Source organism: Tenrec ecaudatus, chromosome 6 (assembly GCF_050624435.1).
Source record: "Tenrec ecaudatus isolate mTenEca1 chromosome 6, mTenEca1.hap1, whole genome shotgun sequence".
Taxonomy (NCBI): domain Eukaryota; kingdom Metazoa; phylum Chordata; class Mammalia; order Afrosoricida; family Tenrecidae; genus Tenrec; species Tenrec ecaudatus.
This window is the reverse complement of record NC_134535.1, coordinates 124,634,558-124,657,489: the sequence shown is the minus strand read 5'-3', so window position 1 is coordinate 124,657,489 and position 22,932 is coordinate 124,634,558. Positions and strand designations below refer to the sequence as shown.

The 22,932-nt window shown below is 44.1% G+C and overlaps 1 protein-coding gene across 1 annotated transcript; it reads right to left on the bottom strand.

Moving 5' to 3' along the window:
- Positions 1-16,148: 16,148 nt before the first annotated feature.
- LOC142451202 (cysteine protease ATG4D-like) lies at positions 16,149-17,561 on the bottom strand. Its single transcript, XM_075553113.1, is given in 1 exon segment — positions 16,149-17,561. A coding segment is annotated over 1 exon segment (1,413 nt).
- Positions 17,562-22,932: the final 5,371 nt, after the last annotated feature.

Sequence of the window (22,932 nt, the reverse complement as noted above, 5' to 3'; positions counted from 1 at the left end):
GAACCTGCAGGAGAAATCTCATAAAACCCAGTAAACCCAAGAGGGTAGTTCTAGTCTGTCTTATGTGGTTACTTCATGAAAGAGCCACAACCTGTCTGCCGGTTTGTCGCACTGTGGTGGCTTGTGTTTCTGTGATGCTGGAAATTATGTCACTGATATTTCAAATGCCAGCAGGGTCACCCAAAGGGAACAGGTTTCAGCGGAGCTTCCAGGCTAGTAACAAAGAGCTGATTCCAGGAACCCAAGTGGAGGGCGAATTTTGAGAATGATGAGGAAAATGAATGTATAGGGGTGCTTTGCTCAATTGATGTATGTATGGATTGTGTTAAGACTTGTATGAGCCCCAATAAAACGATTTATTAATTAAAAAAAAAAAGAAGGACTCGGCGGCTCTCCACTTTGGAGGAAGGAGTCTCTAAAAACCTTATGCCTGGCTTTGAAACATTGTCAAATACTGAAGATCAAATGAATGACAGCAGAACCTATCGCCAGAGGATGGGCCTCTCTGGTCAGAGGGAACTCAGCATGACTGGGGTGGAACTGATTCTTTAAGTAGAGTCACCATGGTAACATAGGTCAGGTAAAACCTGTGGGAGTGGAACTTTCGGGATCTTTTTTTGCTCAAAGGGCATTACTCAAGTTAAGAAGAAACAACAGCTGCAAAAATCTGCTAATGATCAAAACTTAGAATGTGCAAAGTATGAATCTAGACAGATTGGAGGTTGTCAAAAATGAAATAGAACACTTACAGATGGATATTTTAGGCATTAGCCAGTTTAATAAAAAATATCATATGTCTTACTATGCTGTAAATGACACAATCAAGAGGAAGGAATGGTGTTGCATTCATGGTCAAAAAGGACATTTCAAGACCTATCTTAAAGGACAATGCTGTCTGTGATAAGATGAAACTATCCACATACAAAAAATTCAGTCAGTACAACTATTATTCCAATTTATGCACCAACCACTAAAAGTAATGTTGAAGAAATTGAAGAATTTTACCAGTGTCTTCAGTTGAAAATTGACAAAATGGGCAATCAAGATGCATTGATAATTATTGGAAATTGGAATGTGAAGTTGGAAAGAAAGAGGAAGGAGTAGTATTTGAAAACTATGGCCTTGGTCATAGAAAGAAAGCTGTAGATCCTACAATAGAACTTTGGCAAGGCCAATGACTTTTCATGATAAATGTCTTTTTTCAATAACAGAAAAGGTGACTACACACATGTACTTCACCAGATAGAACACACAAAAATCAAATTAAGTTAATCTGTGGGACAAAATGATGGAGAAGCTTAATACCAACTCCTAAAACCAGGCCAGGGGCTATCTGTGAAACAGACTATCAATTGCTCAAATGCAAGTTCAGGGTGTATATTTTGTCTTACATACTTTGGATCTGTTGTAAGGAGAGACCATCACTGGGAAATAAAATTTGGTAATAGAGGGGCCTTCCAAAAAGCGGACTGCCCTCAACGAGATGGATTGACACAATGGCTGCAACAGGGGGATGGAGTGCAGTAATAATTTTGAGGATGATGCAAGGTGGGGCATTGTTTTGTTCAGTTATGCATTGGGTTGCTATAGGTCAGAAATTACTGCCTAACAAAAACTACAAAACGTCCCTGAGAAACATTAGGTCTGTGACCTGAATTAAAAGTTGAATTATATCAACCTTTTCACAGCCTTTTGACTGCTCAGAGCACTTCCCATCATGGAGTTGATCACATTATATTAGATAATCTCATCAGGAGACTTCAACTCTCAAACTACTGAGAATCCTGGACTACCCAATGTGACATGAAGCCTATCACAGAAAGTTAATACTGATTTCTTGATCAAAACTTCACCCAGAAAATCCTGGAAAACAAAAAAGGTATCCGAAATTATATATAAAAAACTCTTCAATTGGTGGGTGCTTTGCTATCTGAGTTTTCAAGAACAAAATAAATAAACAATTAAAAATAATTTACTACTGGTAATTCCTGTCATAAATATTCATATTGAAAATCATCCTAATGTTTTCAGCTTTGTGTTATACTAAGGCTTTTGTATTTTGTTTTGTTTTTTTAAAATCATTTTATTGAGGGCTCATACAATTCTTTTTTTTTTTACATTTATTAGGGGCTCATACAACTGTTATCACAACCCATACATATACATACATCAATTGTATAAAGCACATCTGTACATTCTTTGCTCTAGTCATTTTCAAAGCATTTGCTCTCCATTTAAGCCCTCTGCATCAGGTCCTTTTTTCCCCCTCCCTCCCTGCTCCCCGCTCCCTCATGAGCCCTTGATAATTTATAGATTATTATTTTGTCATATCTTGCCCTATCCAGAGTCTCCCTTCCCCCCCTTCTCTGCAGTCCATCTCCCAGGGAGGAGGTCACATGTGGATCCTTGTAATCAGTTCCCCCTTTCCAAACCACTCACCCTCCACTCTCCCAGCATCGCCCCTCACACCCTTGGTCCTGAAGGTATCATCCACCCTGGATTCCCTGTGCCTCCAGCCCCCATATGCACCAGTGTACAACCTCTGCCCTATCCAGTCCTGCAAGGTAGAATTTGGATCATGGTAGTTGGCGGGAGGAAGCATCCAGGGTCTGGGGGAAAGCTGTGTTCTTTATCGGTACTACATCACACCCTGATTGACCCATCTCTTCTCCTAAACCCCTCTATGAGGGGATCTACAGTGGCCGACACATGGGCCTTGGGTCTCCACTATGCACTTTCCCCTTCATTCACTATGGTGTATATATATATATATATATATATATATATATATATATATATATTTGCATGATGCCTTATACCTGGTCCCTTGGCTCCTCGTGATCGCACAGTCTGGTGTGCTTCTTCTATGTGGGCTTTATTGCTTCTGAGCTAGAGGCTCATACAACTCTTACCACAATCCATACATACATCTATTGTGTCAAGCACATCTATACATTTGTTGCCCTCATCATTCGCAGAGCATTTGCTTTCTACTTGAGCTCCTCACTTTCCCCCTCCCTCCCCGCTTCCCATCCCTCATGAACCCTTGATAATTTATAAATTATTATTATTTTGTTATGTCTTACACTGTCTGACGTCTCCCTTCACCCACTTTTCTGTTGTCTGTCCCCCAGAAAGGAGGCTATATTTAGATCCTTGTAATTGGCTCTTCCTTTGTACTCCACCTTCCTTCCACCCTCCCAGTATCACCACTCTTAGCACTGGTCTTCAGTGGTCCATCTGTCCTGGATTCCTTGTGTTTCCAGTTCCTATGCGTACCAGTGTACCTCCTCTGGTCTAGCCAGATTTGTAAGGTAGAATTGGGATCATGATAGTGGGGGGAAGGAAGCATTTAAGAACAGCAGGAAAGTTGTATGCTTCATCATTGCAACACTACATCTTGACTGGCTCGTCTCCTCTCCGCGACCCTTCTGTAACTGGATGTCCAGTTACCTACAGATGAGTCTTGGGTCCCCACTCCCCCTCATTCACAATGATTTGATTTTTTGTTCTTTGATGCCTGAAGCCTGATCCCATCGACACCTCATGATCACACAGGCTGGTGGGCTTCATCCATGTGGGTTTTGTTGCTTCTCAGCTAGATGTCACTTGTTCATCTTCAAGACTTTAAGCCCCCAGATGCTATATCTTTTGAAAGCTGGATACAATTAGCTTTTTTTTTTTACCATATTTTCTTATACACTCACTTTGTCTTCAGTGATCATGTAGGGAAGGTGAGCATCATGGAATACCAGTTTAATAGAACAAAGTGTTCTTGCATTGAGGGAGTACTTGAGTGGAGGCCCAATGTCCATCTACTACCTTAATACTAAACCTATAAATATATGCACATAGATCTATTTCCCCATCGTCATATATAAATATATTTACTTATGTACATGCTTGTATTTAGACCTCTATAAATGCCGTTTGCCTCCTAGCCTTTTCTTCTATTTCCTTTTACGTTCCTCTTGTCCCACTATCATGTTCAGCCTTCATTTGGGTTTCAGTAATTCCTCTCAGTTACATTGCCTTTGATCAAGCACTACCAGGACTCTTACACCCTCCTTGCCACAGATTTTTGGATCACTTGTTCCCTTGTCCCTGGGTTTGTTAACACCACTTCCTTCCCCCCCTCCGCCCCCCGCTCCCATGTCCCCCAGAACTGCCTTCCCATTGTTTTCGCCTTCAGATTGTTTATCCAGCTTATCTTATCTAGATAGACCTTCAGAGATAATAATATGCACAAAAACAAGACAGAGCAAAACAAAGCAACAAAACAACAAACCAATGACAAGAAAAAGAAAATCCTGTAAATAGTTCAAGGTCTGTTGACCTTTAGGAGTGTTTTCCAGTGGAGTCGGATGGGGTGCCACACCCTGCTCCCAAAGTCTATTTTTAATATTCCTTTGGGACTTCCTTGCTTTGCTCCCTTTGCTGTCCTGTTGCATGCCCTTAGTGGTTTGCCTTGGTGTGGTGTGGTCAGATTAGGCACAATTCCCACACTGTGTCTCTAGGGTTGTGGGTCAGTGAGGGATGTCGTGTCTCATAGTGGGGCCGGCCACATGTGCACTGGCTGCTCTGAGTGTGGATACCATCTTCAAGGCTTGGTAGGCCTGGATGTGCTCCACTCTCTCTCTATTCCCCTCATTTTCTCCCGTGTGCTCTGATCATACATGTCTGTCTCCCTGAGCTGAAGCTTCAGCGCTCCCATCTGAAGTAAATTCTTCTGTGGGGAGGGGAGGCTATCCACGTAATTGGGATTGGGGCCGCCCCTTGGACCTCTCCACTGGTTCCCTGCTTCATGCCAGTATGTTGCATGCACATCTTGGAGCACTGGGTTGAAATCTGGTCCCTCTTTCCCTGTGGAGATATAAATAATACCATCCCCTTGGATGGGTTAGTCCCCTGTTCCCTGCTACCCATTCCTTTTAGTTTGTTTGCTTTTTCTCCCTCCTTTTAAGTTGCTACCATATGTATCCCTGGGTTTTATCTGGCCCCTACCATACTACCTAGACTTCACCACAGGAATGTTTGTATACAGTACTTTTTTCCCCTTTGTATTTTTTATTTTAAGCTTACCTCAGTGGACTCGTGTTGTATTTGTCCTTTTGGGCTTGGCTTACTTCGCTTACCATAATTTCTTCCAGTTCTTCCCATACAGTGATGTGCTTCATGCGTTCATCACTGCTTTTTAGCGATGCATGGTGCTCCATTGTATGTATATACCACAGTTTTTAATCCAATCGTCAGTTGATGGAAATTTGGGTTGTTTCTAACTCCTTGCAATTGTGAACTGTGCTGCAATGAACATTGGAGCACAGATGTCCGGCAGGGGTTTGTTTCTTGCCTCTTCTGGGTATAGGCCCAGTAGGGGGATTGCTGGGTTGTATGGTAGCTTGATTTCCATGTTTTACATATTGTCAGATCGGTTTCCATAGTGGCAGTACATACTTACAGGTCCGCCAGCAATGGATGAGAGTTCCTGTCTCCCCACAATCCCTCCAACACTTGCTGCTTTCTGATTTTTTGAATTGGGCTATCTCTGAGGGTATTAGGTGGTATCTCATTGTTGTTTTAATTTGCATTTCTCTTATGGGTAAAGGCCAGGAACACTTTCTCATATGTTTATTGGCCATTCAGATTTCAGACTTCATGAAACTTCTGTTCAGGTCCTTTGCACACCTCCTCAGTGGGCAATCAGTTTTTTTTCTTTTTGGATGCTAGCAGAGTATTGTAGATTTTGGTAATAAGGATTTTGTCCGATGTGTCAATGCTAAAGATGTTTTCCAGTCCGTGGTCTCTCTTGTTACTCTCTTGATGAGTTCTTTCGATGTACACAGGTGTTTTATCTTCAGTATATCCCATTTGTCAAGTTGTGCCTCCTCTGCATTTGTGTCCTTCCCTATTTCTGATAGCCTATATATTCCCTGTGCCAAAGTTCACAGGTTGGTCTCAATTCCCTCATTTTACATCGAGGTCTGTGATCTACCTTGAGTTTATTCTTGTGCATGGAGTGAGACAAGGGGCTTGCGTCATTTTTCTGCAGGTAGATATCCACTTTTTCCAGCACCATTTGTTGAAGAGGGCATCTGCTTCCCATTGGATTTTTTTTACCCTTACCAAAGATCAGTTGTCTGTATGCTGATGTTTTTATTTCTGGGTTTTCAGTTCTTTTCCATTGGCCTGAATGTCTGTCATTATACCAATACCATATTGTTTTGACAGCTGTGACTATATTATATGTGTTAAAGTCAGGTAAAGCATGCCCTCCCACTGTGTCCTTCTTCTTGAGGAGTACTCTGCTAATTGGGGGCTTCTTCCCTTTTGATATGAAGTTGGTGATCAGTTTTCCCATTTCTTTGAAGAAAGATGAGGGTAACTGTATTGGGATTGCATTAAACTTATCTAGTACCTTAGGCAGTGTATTGGACAGGGTTCTCTAGAGAGACAAACCAGATTGCTAGTAATTATATATAAATATATTTATAAAAATAGATATATAATTCAAGAAATAAACCGTTAAATAATATACAGATAGATAATATAAGAAATTAATAGTTAAATTGTAAAGCAGTGAGACACTAGCAGTCCTTCAAGTTTTGAGAGCTGCCAGTTGCCAGTTCCCTTCTGTAGAGAGAGCTGAGCTATATATACCCCAGCAGCAAACAGCAAGGCCGGTCCCCAACTGTCATCAACTGTTAGTCCCCAGCTCCACAGATGAACATTCCAATCGTGTGGGCTTAAAGGGACCTCAACTTACAGCGACACAGTCCACAGGCTAGGCATCCCACAGGTAGTGTACCCCTTTAAACTGAGACACAGAACAACCAAGGTGAGGCTCACCGAGCCATTTATCCCTCTGCCCTTCAGTTAATCCTACTTGTGTTTATTGGCCAGGCTGGCCCAATAAACTATAGCAGGCACTATATAATGTGGGCAGTATATAACTTGGGCAGTATGACATCTTTACTATATTGAGTCTCCCAATCCATGATCATGGGATATTCTTCCATTTGTTGAGGTCACTCTTGGTTTCTTGTAATAGTGTTCTGTAGTTTTCCTCATATAGATCTTTTGTTCTTTTACACAGGGATATCCCTAGATATTTCAATTTATGCTTGGGTATTGTAGCTATTGCCACTCTGCCAAACTCCTCTATTGCTTTCAGTACTCCCCTTGTGGAACTTTTGAGATTTGCCATATATAGTCATATCTGCAAATAACGACAGTTTCACCTCTTCCTTCCCCAGATGAACACCTTTGATATCTTTTCTTTGCCTTATGCTGTTAGCTAAAACCTCCAGTACGATGTTACATAAGAGTGGGGACAAGGTACATCTTGTTTGGTCCCCTTTTTCAGTGGGATTGTATTCATCCTTTCTCCACTGACTACCACGTTGACTGTTGGTTTTTCATATATAGTTTGTATTTTCTTGAGGAATATCCCTTCCATTCCTATCTTCTTGAGTGTCTTAAACAGGAATTGGTCTTTGATGTTGTCAAATGCTTTTTCTGCATCTCTCAATATTATCATGTGGTTCTTATAGCTTTTCATGTCAATGTGGCAAATGATACTAATGGTCTTTCATATGTTGAACCAACCCTGCATCCCTGGTATGAATCCCACTTGGTCAATTATTTGTTTTAGTTACTTTTTTATTCTATTGGCTAGTGTTTTGTTATGGATTTTTGCATCAGTGTTCTTATGGATATTGGTCTGTAGTTCTCAATTCTTGTGCGATCCTTTCCCAGCTTTTGTATCAGAGTTATACTAGCTTCATAGAAGGAGTTCGGGAGTTTGCCTTCTTTTTCTATGTGCTGGAAGAGTTTGTGGAGGATCAGTCTCAGTTCTTCCCTGAATGCTTGGTAGAATTCCCCTGTGAAGCCATCTGGTCTGGGGCATTTTTATTGGTATTCCCTTGAGAACCTTGTCTATTTCTTCTATTGCTATCAGTCTGTTTAGATTCTTGACATTCACCGGGGATAGTCTAAGGAGGTATTGTTCTTCCAAGAATTTGGCCATGTCTTCCAAATTGTTGAATTCATTGGATTACAATCCTCCGTAGTACTGTGTAATTATCCTTTTGATTTCATTAGGGTCTCTTGTAATGTCCCCTCTTTCATCCCTTATTCTTGCTATTGAAATTTGTTCCTTCCTTTCTTTGGTTAGGTTTTTCAGCGGTCTGTTGATTCTTTTCAAAGAACCAACTTTTAGCAGCATTAATTTTTTCCAAAGTTTTCTTATTTTCCCTCACCTGAATCTCAGACCTGTTTTTTATTATTTTTTTCTTTTTCTGTTAGTAGGATTTTCCCGCTGACTCTGCTCTAGTTGTTGTAAATTTTGTGCCAGCATATCAATCACGAGTCTCTCTTTTTTTCAGGTGTACATGTATTGTTGTGAAACTTCCTCTGATAACTGCCTTTGCTGTGTCCCATAAGTCTTGGTATGTTGTGTTTTAATTCTCATTGGTTTTTAGAAATTTCCTAATTTCATCCCTGATCTGTGCCAGTACGCACTCTTTTTGCAATAAAGAGTTATTCATCTTCAAATTGTTTGCTCTTGGTTTCTTTGTCTTCATTTTGTTGATTTCCTGCCTTATGGTACAATGGTCAGAGAGAGAGGTCTGCATGATATCAATGTGCTTAAATATGTGTATATTCATCTTATACCCCAACATGTGGTCTATCTTCAAATACGTGCCATGTGGGATTGAAAAGAATATGAAATGTTTTGTATTTGGATGAAAAGTTCTGTAATATCCATCAGGTCAAATTATCTAATTGTAGTGTTTACATCTTTAGCCTCCTTGTTGAGTTTCTTTCCCCATGATCTATCTTTCTCAGAGAGAAGTGTATTGAAGTCACACGGAATAATTGTTGAGGTTGTGATTTCTTTTTTCATCTTTTGGAGTATTTGGTTGGCACATTCAGTGGGTCTCTCATTCAGGGAATATATGTTTACAATGCTAGGTGGTTCTCTGTCTACCGTTCCCTTGAGCATTATGTAGTGTCCTCCTTATCTCTTTTTATAGTTTGCACACTGAGGTCGATTTTATCTGACATTAGGATTGAAACCCCTGCTTTTTTTGAATTGCTGTAATCTTGGTATACCTTTCCCCAGCCTTTGATTCTCAGTCTATTTCTGTCTGTAGCCTTGAGACCTGTCTCCTGTAGACAGCAGATTGATGGGTTGTGTTTTCTAAGCCAGTCTGCTAGCCTCAGTCTATTAATGCCCGAGTTCAGTCCATTGATACTCAGGAATATTATCTCCATCTGCAGATTCTGTGATGTCATTTTTATACCTTTTGTGTTGGATGTTTTCCTACCTTCCTTTCTTGTTAGTGTGTTTTGTGTGTGTGTGTGTGTGTGTGTGTGTGTATAATTCTTGATTTCTTTCCACCTTTAAGCCAACTCTATCTTGGGGTCTGTTTTCTCTTTGTTGCCCTCTGGGTGAGCTTGTTCTATATGGCGGTCTCTTATTTATGCTTGGTGAGTGTTGTTGTTCTGCCTCTACTGGGTCCGCAGGGATCTTTTTTAGGGCTGGGTTTCTTTTAACGTATTCTTTGAGTTTTTCCTTGTCTGGAAAGACTCTTACTTCTCCATCTATCTTGATTGATAATTTGACTGGGTAGAGTACTCTTGGGTTTTGTTATTTTCCTTCAATTTTTGGAATATGGTACTCCACTCTATCCTTTTCACAGTTTCTGCTGATAGGTCTAAGCATATTCTTATTTAGGAACCTTTATATGTGACTGTTTTTTTTCCCCTAACTGCTCTCATGATTTTCTCTTTTTCCTCAAAGTTGGATAGCTTAATTATTTTGTGCCTTGATTACCTCTTCTTGGGGTTCAATCTTGGTGTTCCTTTTTCCTCCTGAATGTTTGCCTGATTTTCATTCTTTAATCTGGGGAAGTTTTCCTCAGAGAATTCTGTCACTATTGTTGCCGATGACTTCTTTGTTGTGTCTTTCTCCGGTCATCCAATCATTCTGATATTGTTCCTCTTCATAGCATCAGACACAGCTCTTAGGTTTTTTCAGCTTCTCTGATAATGGTATTAGATTTTTGTTCACATTTGTTAAAGTCTGCTTGGCTGTCCTCAAAGTCACTGGTGTGGTTCTCTGCTTCCTACAGTTGATTCTTGAGGTCTATGAGTCTGCTACTGGTTTCTGTCATCTACTCCATAAGCTCTTGTATTTCCCTTTGGTGTATGGACTTTATCTCCTCTATCATTTCATCCTTTTTATGTATTGTTTCCCTCATATCCTATATAACTTCAAGCAGCATTCTGAAAATTTCTTTCTGTGGCAGATATCTGTCTGCTTCTTCTGTTCACAATGTTAGGTTCAGGACATCTTCTGCCATTGCCTTTTGTTTCTCTCGTTTTTTCTTTGAGGTTATTGGGACTGATTGCTGTTTGTGTTGCATTGTTTTAGAGGAGCCAGTTGACATTTTCCAGGGAGTCGAAGAGTACTGGCTCTCTCTGGGAGACTTGTAAGAATGCTTCTTCACACTGCCTATAGCTAATTTCACTATGGAATTAGCCTACCACTTTATCCTGTGGCTTCATTCTCAGGGGAGTGCCTCAGATTGGTGGTGGTTGTCTGCTCTGTTGTAGAACACCGCAAATGGTGGGCAGAATTGCCCTGGTAAGGTAGATCACTGCAGAGATTGGGCCAAAGTTCCTAAAGCAGCTTTGAATGTTGGAGAGTGTTGAGCTTCCTTAGGCCACGTGAGGCATTAAGGTAGGCAGGAGGAAGTTCTCTCAGTGATGTGGGCCCCCAGAGGAAAAAATAGGAACTCCCTGAGCCACACAAGTAGGAATTTCTCGGTAAGAAGTTGGCTGGAATATGCCTTGGTTGAGGGTGGGTGGGCTTTGCCTAACCTTGGCTATGCTGCACAGGGTGGAGCTCACCTAACTGGGTTTGGGGCAGGCATAAATGGCCTAGACTAAGGGGAGTGGTCTGGAGGTCGGTAGTGGCATGTGCGAGAACAGGGAAGAGACGAAGGAGGAAAAAATTTTAAACAATAAACCCACTGAGACTGTGGGGGATAGAGAAGAGAGGAAAACAAGGTAACAATATAGCTGAGCCTAAATCCCTGTCCATGAGGTTGCAAGGGTTTAATCCCTGCTTGGGGGGGGGGGAGTTGGGGAGGGGGCGGCAAGCTGTGGCTGTTTTTAGATAAAGCCCCTGTGCCGGCTCCAAATGGTCCCCCCTCTGGCCAAGATAGTGGCAGGACTAAGGTGAAAACCTAGCTGGCCTCCACTGTGGTAAGCCCCAAACCCCCAGACCCTGAAAACCTTGTGGATTTGGGCCTACTTATCTTTATAATGATCCTCCTGTGATCCAGCAGTGTTGAATTTCCCTCTTAGTAACGCACCTGGGCTGATTTCTGCCGAGTCTTTCTAATATGTGTTACTCAGTTGCCACCTTCCCGGAAGTTCCTCTGCTGGTCAGATTTTTGTTTTGCTTTGTTTCCCTTTTTGATGATTTTCTTTCCTTTTTGATAATCATTTTATTGGAAGCTCTTACAACCCTTTTTACAATCCATACATCAATTGTATCTGATATATATATATATATATATATATATATATATATATATATATATATATATATATTCCATTGCTCTTTTCTAGACGTTTACTTTCAATTGAGCCCTTGGTACAGCTCACATTTTTTCCCTCCTTCCTCCACCTCCCAACCCTTATGGCCCCTTGATAGATTGCAGATTGTTAATTATTTTCAAAACTTACACTGACCGCAATCTGGCTTCCCCTCTGGTTTCTGTTGTTCTTCCCCCTGGATGCAGGTGTGTGGTTATGTGACATTCATTGCGATTGGTGCTGCTGGTAGTTTTCAGCTACTGCTTTTGCAGATTTCAGACAAGGGGTAATCACTATGCAACCAGGACTCCTTGGATTAATAGTCACTCACCTCAAATATTTGCATATTTAAGCTACTTTCCTAATGAAATAATATTAACATTGTGGGAAAACTGTAACATCATTAAAACTATCTATCTCCAAAATAGCTTCTGTTAAGGATTATTTACAATAATACTTATTGTTTATAGTAGATAACATGCAAATTTTATGCACAGATTGACTTAAAAAGATGATTATAAAACCAGAAAATATATAAGAGCAAAAAGATATATTATAAAAACAGTCAAAATTTCTTTTGCATTCACTAAACCAACACCAAACTCACTGACCTGGGGTCAATTCTTACTCATAGCAAAATATTGGTCAGGATAGAAGTACCCAGGTGGCTTTCAGAGACTGACCCTCTTTATCAGAGTTATAAGACATCTTTCTCATATAATGTAGCTGGTGATTATGATCTGCCAGCCTTGCAACTAGCAGCTCAAAACTTTATTTAAACCATATTAGGCAGGTCTCCATGAAATCACTACATCTGGTGAACATAACCAACATCCCAGAGTGCCCAGGAGCAGGTATCAAGGCTATAAGATAAAGTAGAATGAATCTGAACTCAGAAGTGGAAAGGGCATTAATTTGGGTGCCTATTCCCAAAGAAACCAAGGAGCACAGGGAAATACTGGTGAAACTGGACAAGCAGAGCACCAATAAGGCCAAAGACTCTTTAAGGAAAGTCCCTGCCAATGCCATGGGTAAGCAGAGAACCAGTAATGCCAAGGACTCTTTAAGGAAGGTCCCTTCCAATACCATGAGTAAGCAGAGCATCAATAAGGCCAAAGACCCTTTAAGGAAGGTCTCTGCCAATGCCATGGATAAGCTGAAGAAATCTAAAGATAAGTCCATGGAGGACACTTAGGCTCACAGCTACACAATTCCTCAAGTCCCTCATAAAGCCGTTCCCAATCTGGAGAGACATCTGCCAATCAAGACCAAATATCCCCAGGGATAAAAGTCCACATGGGTTAGTAACACTTCAGAGTCTGTTTTATGGTCCCACAGGTGGCAGTCATGGAAGAACCTCCCTATTCGTGTCCATGGAAGCTGGACACCCACTCAGTTGTAGTCCTTGTGAAGTCCCATGGTACTTAGGAATTATATCAACTAGATCCTCCTGTCTAGAGGTGGAGTCAGACCTATTGATCAAGTGACAGCCTGATGATACCACCTTGATGTCATAGAGTTTTGTGTAGGAATAAGAAAAACAGAAGCCTTCTCTCTACCACATCACCTTTCCTCCTTGCTAATACTTCACTGGGACTCTGGGACTGCCTCCAAGGGTGGTGCCATGTGAGCCAGCAGACTCTGAGAGCTGTCTGCACCCTGCCATGTTTCCACTGACATTGTGTCCATGTGACTCTGCACTCATGGCCTGAGATTTCCCTATTTGCCCCTTCACCTGTCCGTGTGAGCTATATCAGTCTGAAGAGACGTTTAGAACTTACATCAGTTTTATGAACTTGAATTGTACTGACTGAGCTGCTTTCTTGATATATAACCACTTCTTTATATAAAGCACTTGCATATATATGTCACTGGTTTTGTTTCTCTAGACTACCTGCCCTAACAGAAGTCCCTTTCAGTGGGACACCCAGACTCACTCTCTTCCTCCTAACCTCTGCCCCTCCCATTCTATTCTGGATCTGCTGGCAGGACTGGCCCTCAGAGAATACTTACACTGAGAGAGGATGTTTTCATGGGCCATTTGCCTTTACTGAAACATGCCGCGAGACTAAGACCATTGGTAGGGTTAGTACCATCTGCTCCTTATCTCCCTTCTTGTGCAATCCAGTTCTTCCTTCTTAAAAACATTTCTAGAACTACTCAAAAATGTACATTTACTAAATAGTTGATAAAAATATTCCTCTGGAGTCCTGAAAATAGACTTCGGAATCGGTGGGCAGAGCTTAGCACCTCACCAGACATTGGGTCTCTACTCAAGTACTTCCTCAACACCAGAATACTTTGTTCTAATGATCTGACATTCTTTGATGCTCACCTTCCCAACATGATCGCTAAAGTTGAAATGGTTGCATAAGCAAATGTGGTAAAGAAAGATGATCGTACTCAGCTGCTAAAAGATATTGCATCTGTGGTCTTAAAGACTTGAAGTTAAACAAGCGGCCATCTAGCAGGGAAGCAACAAAGCCCACATGGAAGAAGCACACTAGCCTGTGTAATCACGAGGTGTAAACAGGATCAGGTATCAGGCATCAGAAGACCCCAAACAAACAATTATATCAATGTAAACAATGCGGGTTGGGGTGAAGAACCAAAGCCCATAGAGATAGTTAAGGTTTATTGTGCCAATCTGGCTGATTAAACACATGTGGGTTTCATTGAAGGGTGGAGACATAAATGGCTCAGTGAGCCTTGCCTTTCTAGTTCTCGGGTCTCTTGTTCTCTGATGGTCCGACCAGGGTGAAGTTGCCTTAGCCAGTTTCCTGCTTCAGCTGGCACGGCTCACTTTCTGAGAGATATCCCTGAGGAGAAGCCACATGGACCTACCCCGATGCAGCCCTGGGTGCTGGAGCAGCCATGTGGCGACCCTTGCCAGTGCTGAGATGCTTACACACTCACTGATTCGGCTTTCCTCCTGCAGTCAGCATTAGTGCGTGTGTTTTGTGAGATTGAAGAGGATTTATAGATAGGAGTCAGACACGTGGGCTAATGTTGGACATATGGGCTTGGACAGCATTGGGTTAGGATGTTTTCTTAATGTACACTTACCCTTTATATAAAACTCTCATATGTGTATGAGTTTCTGTGTATTTGTTTCTGTAATCTACCCAGACTAACCCACCCATCTATAGACAATTGCACATCCACTGACAGAAGGGTCACAAGGAAGGAACGAGTCAGTTAGGGTGTAGTAGAGTACCAACAAACCATATAACATTCCTCTGGTTCAGTGTTTCTCAAGCTCCCTAATGCTATTATCTTTAATACAGTTCCTCATGTTATAGTGACCCCCAACTATAAAATTGTTTTCTTTGCTATTTCATAACTGAAATTTTGCTCCTGTTATGAATCAGGCAAAATCTATGAAAGGACCGTTTGACCCTAAAGGGGTCATAACCCCCAGGTTGAGAACCACTGCTCTAGTTCTTTAAAGCTGTTCCCTCTACCACCACCCCCACTAATATGACCCCAGTCCTCCATTACATCTGGTTAGACCAGGGCATGTACACTGGTACAGATAAGAGCTCTTGAGATGGAATCCAGGATAGAAAACCCTCAGGAACAGAAAAGGGAATGGCAATACCATGAGGGTAGGGGGAAGGTGGGGGGAGAGGGGTGGGAAACAGGAAACCAGTTGCAATGATTGACATATTAACCCTTCCCCCCCACCCAGGGATGAGCAACAGAAACGTGGGTGAAGGGAAACAGCAGATGATATAAGATATGAAAATAATAATAACTTATAATTTATCAAGGGTTCATGAGGGAGGGAGGGAAGAAAAGGAACTGGTATCAAGGGCTCAAGCCGAAAAGAAATGTTTTTAACTGATGATGGCAACATATGTACAAATATGTTTGATACAATTGATGTATGGATTGTTATGAGCTGTAAAATTCCCCAATAAAATTATATATACACACATATATACATACATATACACACATACATGCATATACATACATACACATTCCTCTGTATTGTACAAGAATGGAGATAACAAGGCCCACTAATAAGATATGGTAGGAAAACAGAATCAAACTTGGCAGCTTTTTCCCCTTCTTCATCAGAGACTGCATTGTCCTCAGTTTAGGTTTTTCCATTTTGTGCAGGTAAAACTTTAGTTCTTAGCTACTTGTGGTAGCTACATAATGTGGTGTCAACATCGGGATATTAAGAGTGAATGGGGTGGAGTTTACCTTGTCAATCAGGCCGCAGCTTGATGACCTCATTTAGGATGGGGGCTTCAGGCCATGAGGGGTGCAGACGGTCCAGTGTAAACTATAGTACCTTGAGTCAGGCCCTGAGTGGGTGTCCAGGAGCCTCCCTGCTCCCCGGAGGCGGGCTGGCACAGGTGGGGGTGGGCGGGCCTGTGGGCTCAGTCCCCTTGACTGAACAGCCCCAGCCCAACCATTTCCTGGACTGGTCTCATCCCACCCCCTCCAACCAGAGCTCAAGCCCCCACACCCAGTGTGAAATAAATAAAAAAGTAAGTGTCGGTCTTCTCCCCCTTTCCCTCCCTTTATAAAAACACAAAGTCCTCGGAGCTGGGCCGTTTGGCCTTGAGGCGCCCTGAGCAAGGGAGCCGTGGAGGTGGGTGGGGGCAAAGGTCGTCCAGGCTGTGGTCCTGAGCATGGCCCTCGGCTAGGGTGAACGTGGGGTATCTCTCTGTAGCCGAGGAGGAGCTGAGGACCCTGGTCAGCTCTGAGCAGACCCTCTCAAACTCCTTCCTGTCTCCAGCATAAAACCCCACGGTACAGCTTGGGTCCATCTTGGCGAAGGCCATCTTGTGAGGTGAGGTGCAGTGGAAGGACTCCAGGGGGAAGTCGGCATGCCTGAGGTCCACACTGGGCTGGCAGTAGTGAGGGTCCAGGTAAAGTAGGAAGTCCTCCTGGTAGCCGATGAAGTACAGGGAGTGTCTTGGCTTGCCCCCCATGATTCCCAGGCACAGCTCCGACCGCAGTAATTCCTTCACGCAGGGCACATACACGGGGTTGAGAGTCTCGCCACCCAGCCGCACGGGCACCAGGATGACCACAGACTTCCACTCAGCTGTGGGGTCGGGCCCGGCGACCAGGCGTGCCACGTCCCCCTTGTACACTGTGCAGTCCTGAGACACATACACCGCCAGGTGGGGGGCCTCTAGACAGCTCTCTACCGCTTTCCTGAGGATGTGGGCGACCATCGACGGCCCATACCAGCAGTCACCCGCCTTCTTGCCTGAACTCTGCCCCAGCTCCACCAGCCAGTGCAGACCAAAGGGCGCTCCCGGGTGGTCGGCAAACCAGGACACAATTTGACGGTGCCGGTGCTCCTGCTCCAGTTCTAGGGTGCCCTGGGCCCGGCGTGGGGCTGCCCAGCGGGCAGGGCCCTGGTGCCGGCAGGGAGAGGCCGAGTCTGACAGCTCCAGAGGCTCTAGACCCAGGCCCTTAGCCCAGGTCCAGTCTCGGGGCAGGAAATGCAGCAGCAGGCCCTGGGCCAACAGCATCTGCCCACTGCGCAGCATGCAGCCCCAGCGGCAGTCTGAGGTCAGGCAACCCCCAGCGAATGGCGGGAAGTCCCGGCGGTAAGTGAGCCACTGGCGGGACACGAAGTCCCTCTGGAAACGCTGGATGTCCCCCTCACCCTCGAAGCAATAGCGGTGGCCACAGAGGTAGATGCTGGACAGCTTGCTGAAGCTTGTCCGGCTTTTGAAGGCCCAGCCTTACTTGACGTTGTTCCAGGCCGTCAGGAACTTCGCCTTGAACTTGTCCACCTCATCTGGCTCCCACGGGGCTGTCCTGAGCGGCCCGAGCGTGGGGGCGCTGGCCCCCGAGGGCCCCAGGCCGTTAGGGTCCGCGGGTGCGGGGCCCCGCGGTCTGCGGCCCTTGGGGTGGCGCGCGTCCTCTGGGCTCCTGCTCCGGTACTGCGCGGCGGCCGGCGACCCGGAATTCATGGGCGCGCCGGGAGGATGCACCGAGGCCCGCGGGGGGCGCTGCGCCAGGGCCACGGCATTCGCTAGTCGGCCCGCGTCCCCGCCGCCTGCCCCCCGGCTCTGAGCCGGGACGCTGCCCGGGATGTTTTCTAATATACAATTGCTCTTTTATATAAAGTTCAAAACTGAGTGAGCTTCTCATGGGGTCCTCCTTCTCTGCCCCTTTTGGACATCCTAGCTGAGGGGAGGAAGGGGGGCATTTGCTTGATGCCTATGGATCTCAAGGCATTCAGAGTCTTCTCAAACCTGGGTTGCTAGGGCACTGCCTCTCTGCCTGCTGCCCAAGCTGCAGGGACTTTAACTCTTTCTGGAGCATAGGCCTTTTTCTCTCACAGAGTCCCCGGTGGTTTCCAATAGCTGACCTTGTGGTTGCAGTCCAACACATAACCCACCCACTACAAGACCAGGGCTCTGTGGTCTCCTGAAGGTCCTTGGACTTCTCCAATGCCTAGGCCAAAGCAATCTTAACTACACTGCTTCTCAGAATAGTGTTGGCTTGAAAGTGATAAGAAAAATAGTTCTTTAAATGATTAAGGTTCAGAGAACATTTAGAGCAGCGGTTCTCAATCTGTGGGTCGCGACCCCTTTGGGGGTCGAATGACTCTTTCACAGGTGTGTTAGTCTGGGTACATTAGAGAAAGAAATTCACAGAAACTCATATGTATAAGAGAGAGTTTTATATAAAGGGTAAGTGAACATCAATAAAACATCCCAAACCTTGAATGAAGGGGCAAGTGCAGAGTGGAGACCCAAGGCCCAAGTGTCGGCCAATGGAGATCCCCTCATAGAGGGGTTTAGGAGAGGAGATGGGTCAATGAGGGTGCGAGGTAGTACCGATGAAGAACACAGCTTTCCCCCGGGTCCTGGATGCTTCCTCCCCCCAACTACCATGATCCGAATTCCACCTTGCAGGGCTAGATAGGGCAGAGGTTGTACACTGGTGCATATGGGGGCTGGAGGCACAGGGAATACAGGGTGGATGATACCTTCAGGACCAGGGGTGTGAGGGGCGATGCTGGGAGAATGGAGGGTGAGTGGGTTGGAAAGGGGGAAGTGATTACAGGGGTCCACGTGTGACCTCCTCATTGGGAGAGGGACGGCAGAGAAGGGGGGGGGAGAGGGAGACTCCAGATAGGGCAAGACATGACAAAATAACGATGTATAAATTACCAAGGGCACATTGGGAGGGGGGAGCGGGAAGGGAGGGGAAAAAAAAGAGGACCTGATGCAAAGGGCTTAAGTGGAGAGCGAATGCTTTGAGAATGATTGGGGCAGGGAATGTATGGGTGTGCTTTATACAATTGATGTATGTATATGTACGGACTGTGATAAGAGTTGTATGAGCCCCTAATAAAATCTTTTTTTAAAAAAAAATCCCAAACCAGTGCTGTTCAAGCCCGCAAGTCCAACATTAACCCGTATGTCCAACACCAATCCACAAAGTCCTCCTCCATCTCACAAAGCACACACCATGACGCCTACTGCAGGAGGAAAGCTGAATCAGTAAATGTGTAAGCACCTCAGCGCTGGCAGGTGTCTTCACATGGCTGTTCCAGCACCCAGGGCTTTATCTCCTCGGGGAAATGTTGCAGGAAGTGAGCCTTGCCGGCTGAAGCAGGGAACTGACTAAGGTAGCTACATCCTGGTCCGACAATAACAAAGCAAGAGACACGAGAACTAGAAAGTTGAGACTCACCGAGACATTTATCTCTCTGCCCTTCAATTAACCCCATATGTGTTTATTGGCCAGGTTGGCACAATATACTTTAACTATCTCAACAGGGGTCACCCAATTCATAACAGAAGCAAAACTACAGTTAAGAAGTACCAAGGAAAATAATTTTATGGTTGGGGGTCACCGGAACATGAGGAACTCGATGAAAGGGTCACGGCATTAGGAAGGTTGAGAAGCAATGATTTAGAGCAAATGGCACAGTGATCCACGACCCTGAAGTCTGGATCCTAAGAGAATGAAAAGTTTCTCAGTCCACACAGAAAAGCAGAACCACTCTTATAAAGGATGTATTATAACAGTGCTTGACAAGCTCAGGGAGTCAAAAGGAAAGATGACTTAGACCAAAGGGTAGTGTTTCTGGGAGGTTGCCTCACTAGGCTGGACGGCCTCCACATAGAAGCAAACTCAGTGCCTTCGCAAGGGTTGTGACCAGCTCTTCTAATGATTGCTGCCGAAAATGCCCAAAGCTGCTGTTGTCTATTGTTTCAGGGGCCTTTTCAAAAAACTGAAAATGAGGCGGAATAATAGAATTATTCAATTTATTTATCACTGACTTTAGGGGCTGGCACACACATTGGAATCATAATTGTATTAACTGGATTTTCTTAGAGGCATATAGGAAATTTCCTATCCTCGAGAGAATTTGAAAAATTCTTTTTGATGATGAATATGATATCATTCTTCTTGAATTTGTTATTAATGGCATTGTAAAAAAGCAACTGTTTCAGCAACATCAGTTCATTTCAACTGACTAATGCCTAGAATATCAATTGCTACGTATTCCATTTTATGATTGACGACATCAACTTTTCCTACTTTCATTCTTCATTCACCCCATGTTCTGATTATCAATGAATGTTTTAGCTATTTTTTCTCATGTCTACAGCAAATGAAGGTCCCCACAGCTTTCCACTCCATCCACGGCATTAAGGTTGACTCTGCATCGACAAGGCCACTCTGCCCCAGTTGTACTCTGAGTGCCTTCCAATCTGAGGAGCTCATCTTCCCACACCATATCCGATGATGTCCCGCTGCTATTCATAAGGTTTTAAGTGGTTAATCCCTCAGAAGCAGGCCATCTTTTCCATTGTTTAGTTTGTTCTTGGTCTGAAAACTCCATGGAAACCTACTCATCACAGGTGACTCTAATTTTAAATCCCAGTGGCGTCGCTTCTAGCACCGCAGCAGCAGGCAGCAAACTGACAGAGAAGTGGTATGGGATCATGATGGTGCAGTGTATGGAGCCCTAATGAGGGGATTGGTCACTTTTAAAACCTCTCTAGGCCGAGAGTTAATCCCAGAAGATGAGAGGGGAAACCTATTACAAAGAACAAGCGCCAGCAGCAGAGAGTGTCCGTTCGTCCTGACATCTCTGTTCTAGGAACGTCCAACTACACCCAGGAGAGAGACAGCTGTAATAGTGAGAAGGTATGAAACAGTGAGAAGTGACCACAGAGAAATGGAGCAGCACAACCAGGAGACCAATGCAAGACTGCACAGGGGGCTTCCTTCCTGACACATGGGGCAAGGGAGCTGAGAAGGAGGCCTCCTGGTGGAGTGGGGTGCCTTCAGGCACTTATTGGCAGAGTTAAAAACCTTTGTAAAACTTGCCCAAACCCAGCAGCAGAGGACAGGAGGAGGGGCCAAGGAAACAAGGAACTGGGCGGCAAGACAGCGGGCTCCCTGTGCACATGGCCCAGAAGCTTCCTGATTGAAGATCTACATTCTACGTCATCATGATCCTGTTAGTTGAATAGTAAACTCCAGAACTGTGAGTGTGGTCTATGAGTTCTGTGTGGTTATTGCAACCACGTGTCAAACCCAGCAGAGAAGCAGAGTGTCAGGGGAGGGGTGGCTGTCTTAAGAGTAGGTGAAAATTTGGGGAGAGGAGATACCCCTGACTTTCCATCTCATGGAATCGGTGTTGCCCTGGTGACTGTGATTCTTCTCCCCACTCCTAAATTCGGGTGAGGTCAGACACTGCCATGTCATTCTGAAACAGAGACACTCTCACTTCCGACTGACTGACTGCACATTCAGGATTTCCTCTCCCTCCTCAGGACGCCACCCCAAAGTGCCTTAGAAGAAAGGCCTGGAGACGTACTGCCCCTGAAGCAGCCATTGACAGCCCGAGGAGCACAGTTCTACCCTGACACACACGGGTCACCGCCAGGGTGACACTGGGTTGGTGTCCTCCAGTGTGGTGACTCACGGAGTAATTTCCTCTGGCCTCCTTCCATATCAGACCATATGGAATCCTTGGTAATGCGTATTATCAGCAATCCTAGAATGATAATGTGGTAATATAGCTGTAAATTGCTTAAATACAACATTTCTTAGATTTTAGGAATACTGAGAACAAATCTGTCTTTTAAAATATATCTATATTGAAGTGTAATATTACTGGCTACATTATTAACAGAGCAGATGTCTTTTGAAAATTTTCTCCTTTTATGCATAGACAAAGTGGAGACCCCAAACCCACCTGCAAGTCAGTTCCTCACAGAAGGGCCACACAGAGTAGATTATATATCTAAAGTGCAGTATAGCACTGATTAAATACATAACTATCCCCTAGTTCTTTAATATTTCCTCCCCTTCCCTTCAGAACCAATAATGAGAGTAGCAATACAAGGAGGATAAGGGGACGGTGGAGCAAGAAAGGGAGAACCTAGCACAATGATCTGCATATAACCCCCTCCCTGGGGGATGGACAACAGAAAAGTGTGTGAAGGGAGACATTGGTCAGTGTAAGACATGAAAAAATAACTATAAATTATAAAGGGTTTGGGAGGAAGCGAGTGTGGGGGAGGGAGAGGGAAAATGGGGAACTGACATCAAGGTCTCAAAGAGAAAGAAAATGTTTTTAAAATGATGGTGGCAACAAATGTGCAAATGTGCTTGACACATGGATGTCTGTATATATTGTGATAAGAGCTTTATGAGCCCCCAATAAAATGATTAAATAAAAATTTACCCCTTATTAATATAGTTTACCTCATTAATCTTCTTAGACCTATGTATGCTCATTTGTATAATTAAGGTTGTTCAATGCATACAATCCAGTATCAATAAACCCTTCAGAAATAATAATAGTAATGATTCCTTGAGGGTACGGAGAGAGGTGTTGGGGGGAAGGGTAGGAAGGGGGGAACCAATAGCAATGATAACTGTATAACCCCACTTGAGGGGAACTAATAACAGAATTGTAGGTGAACGGATACATTGGATGGTGTAAGATACCGTACTATATCTAATAATAGCATATAATATGATATAGTGTTCCTGGATGGTAGGGGGGAGGGAGGGGATAAAGGAGAGTATGATAGTTGGATTTATTGTGCCAAATTATGCCAACAGGAACATGTGGGATTAACCAGGCCACAGTTTGTTTGGAGGGCAAAGAGATAAATGGCTCTGCAAGGCCTGTCTCCCATCTCTCTTGCTCTCTGTCATTGGACCAGTGTGCTGCTGCTCTACGTAGTTCTCTGCCTCAACCTGTATGCTACACTCCCTGTGAGCCGAGCCAAGCCAACCTGTGGATCCTGTCACTAGAGCTTGAGGCTCTCTTGAGACTGCTTTGATATCCCATGCAGG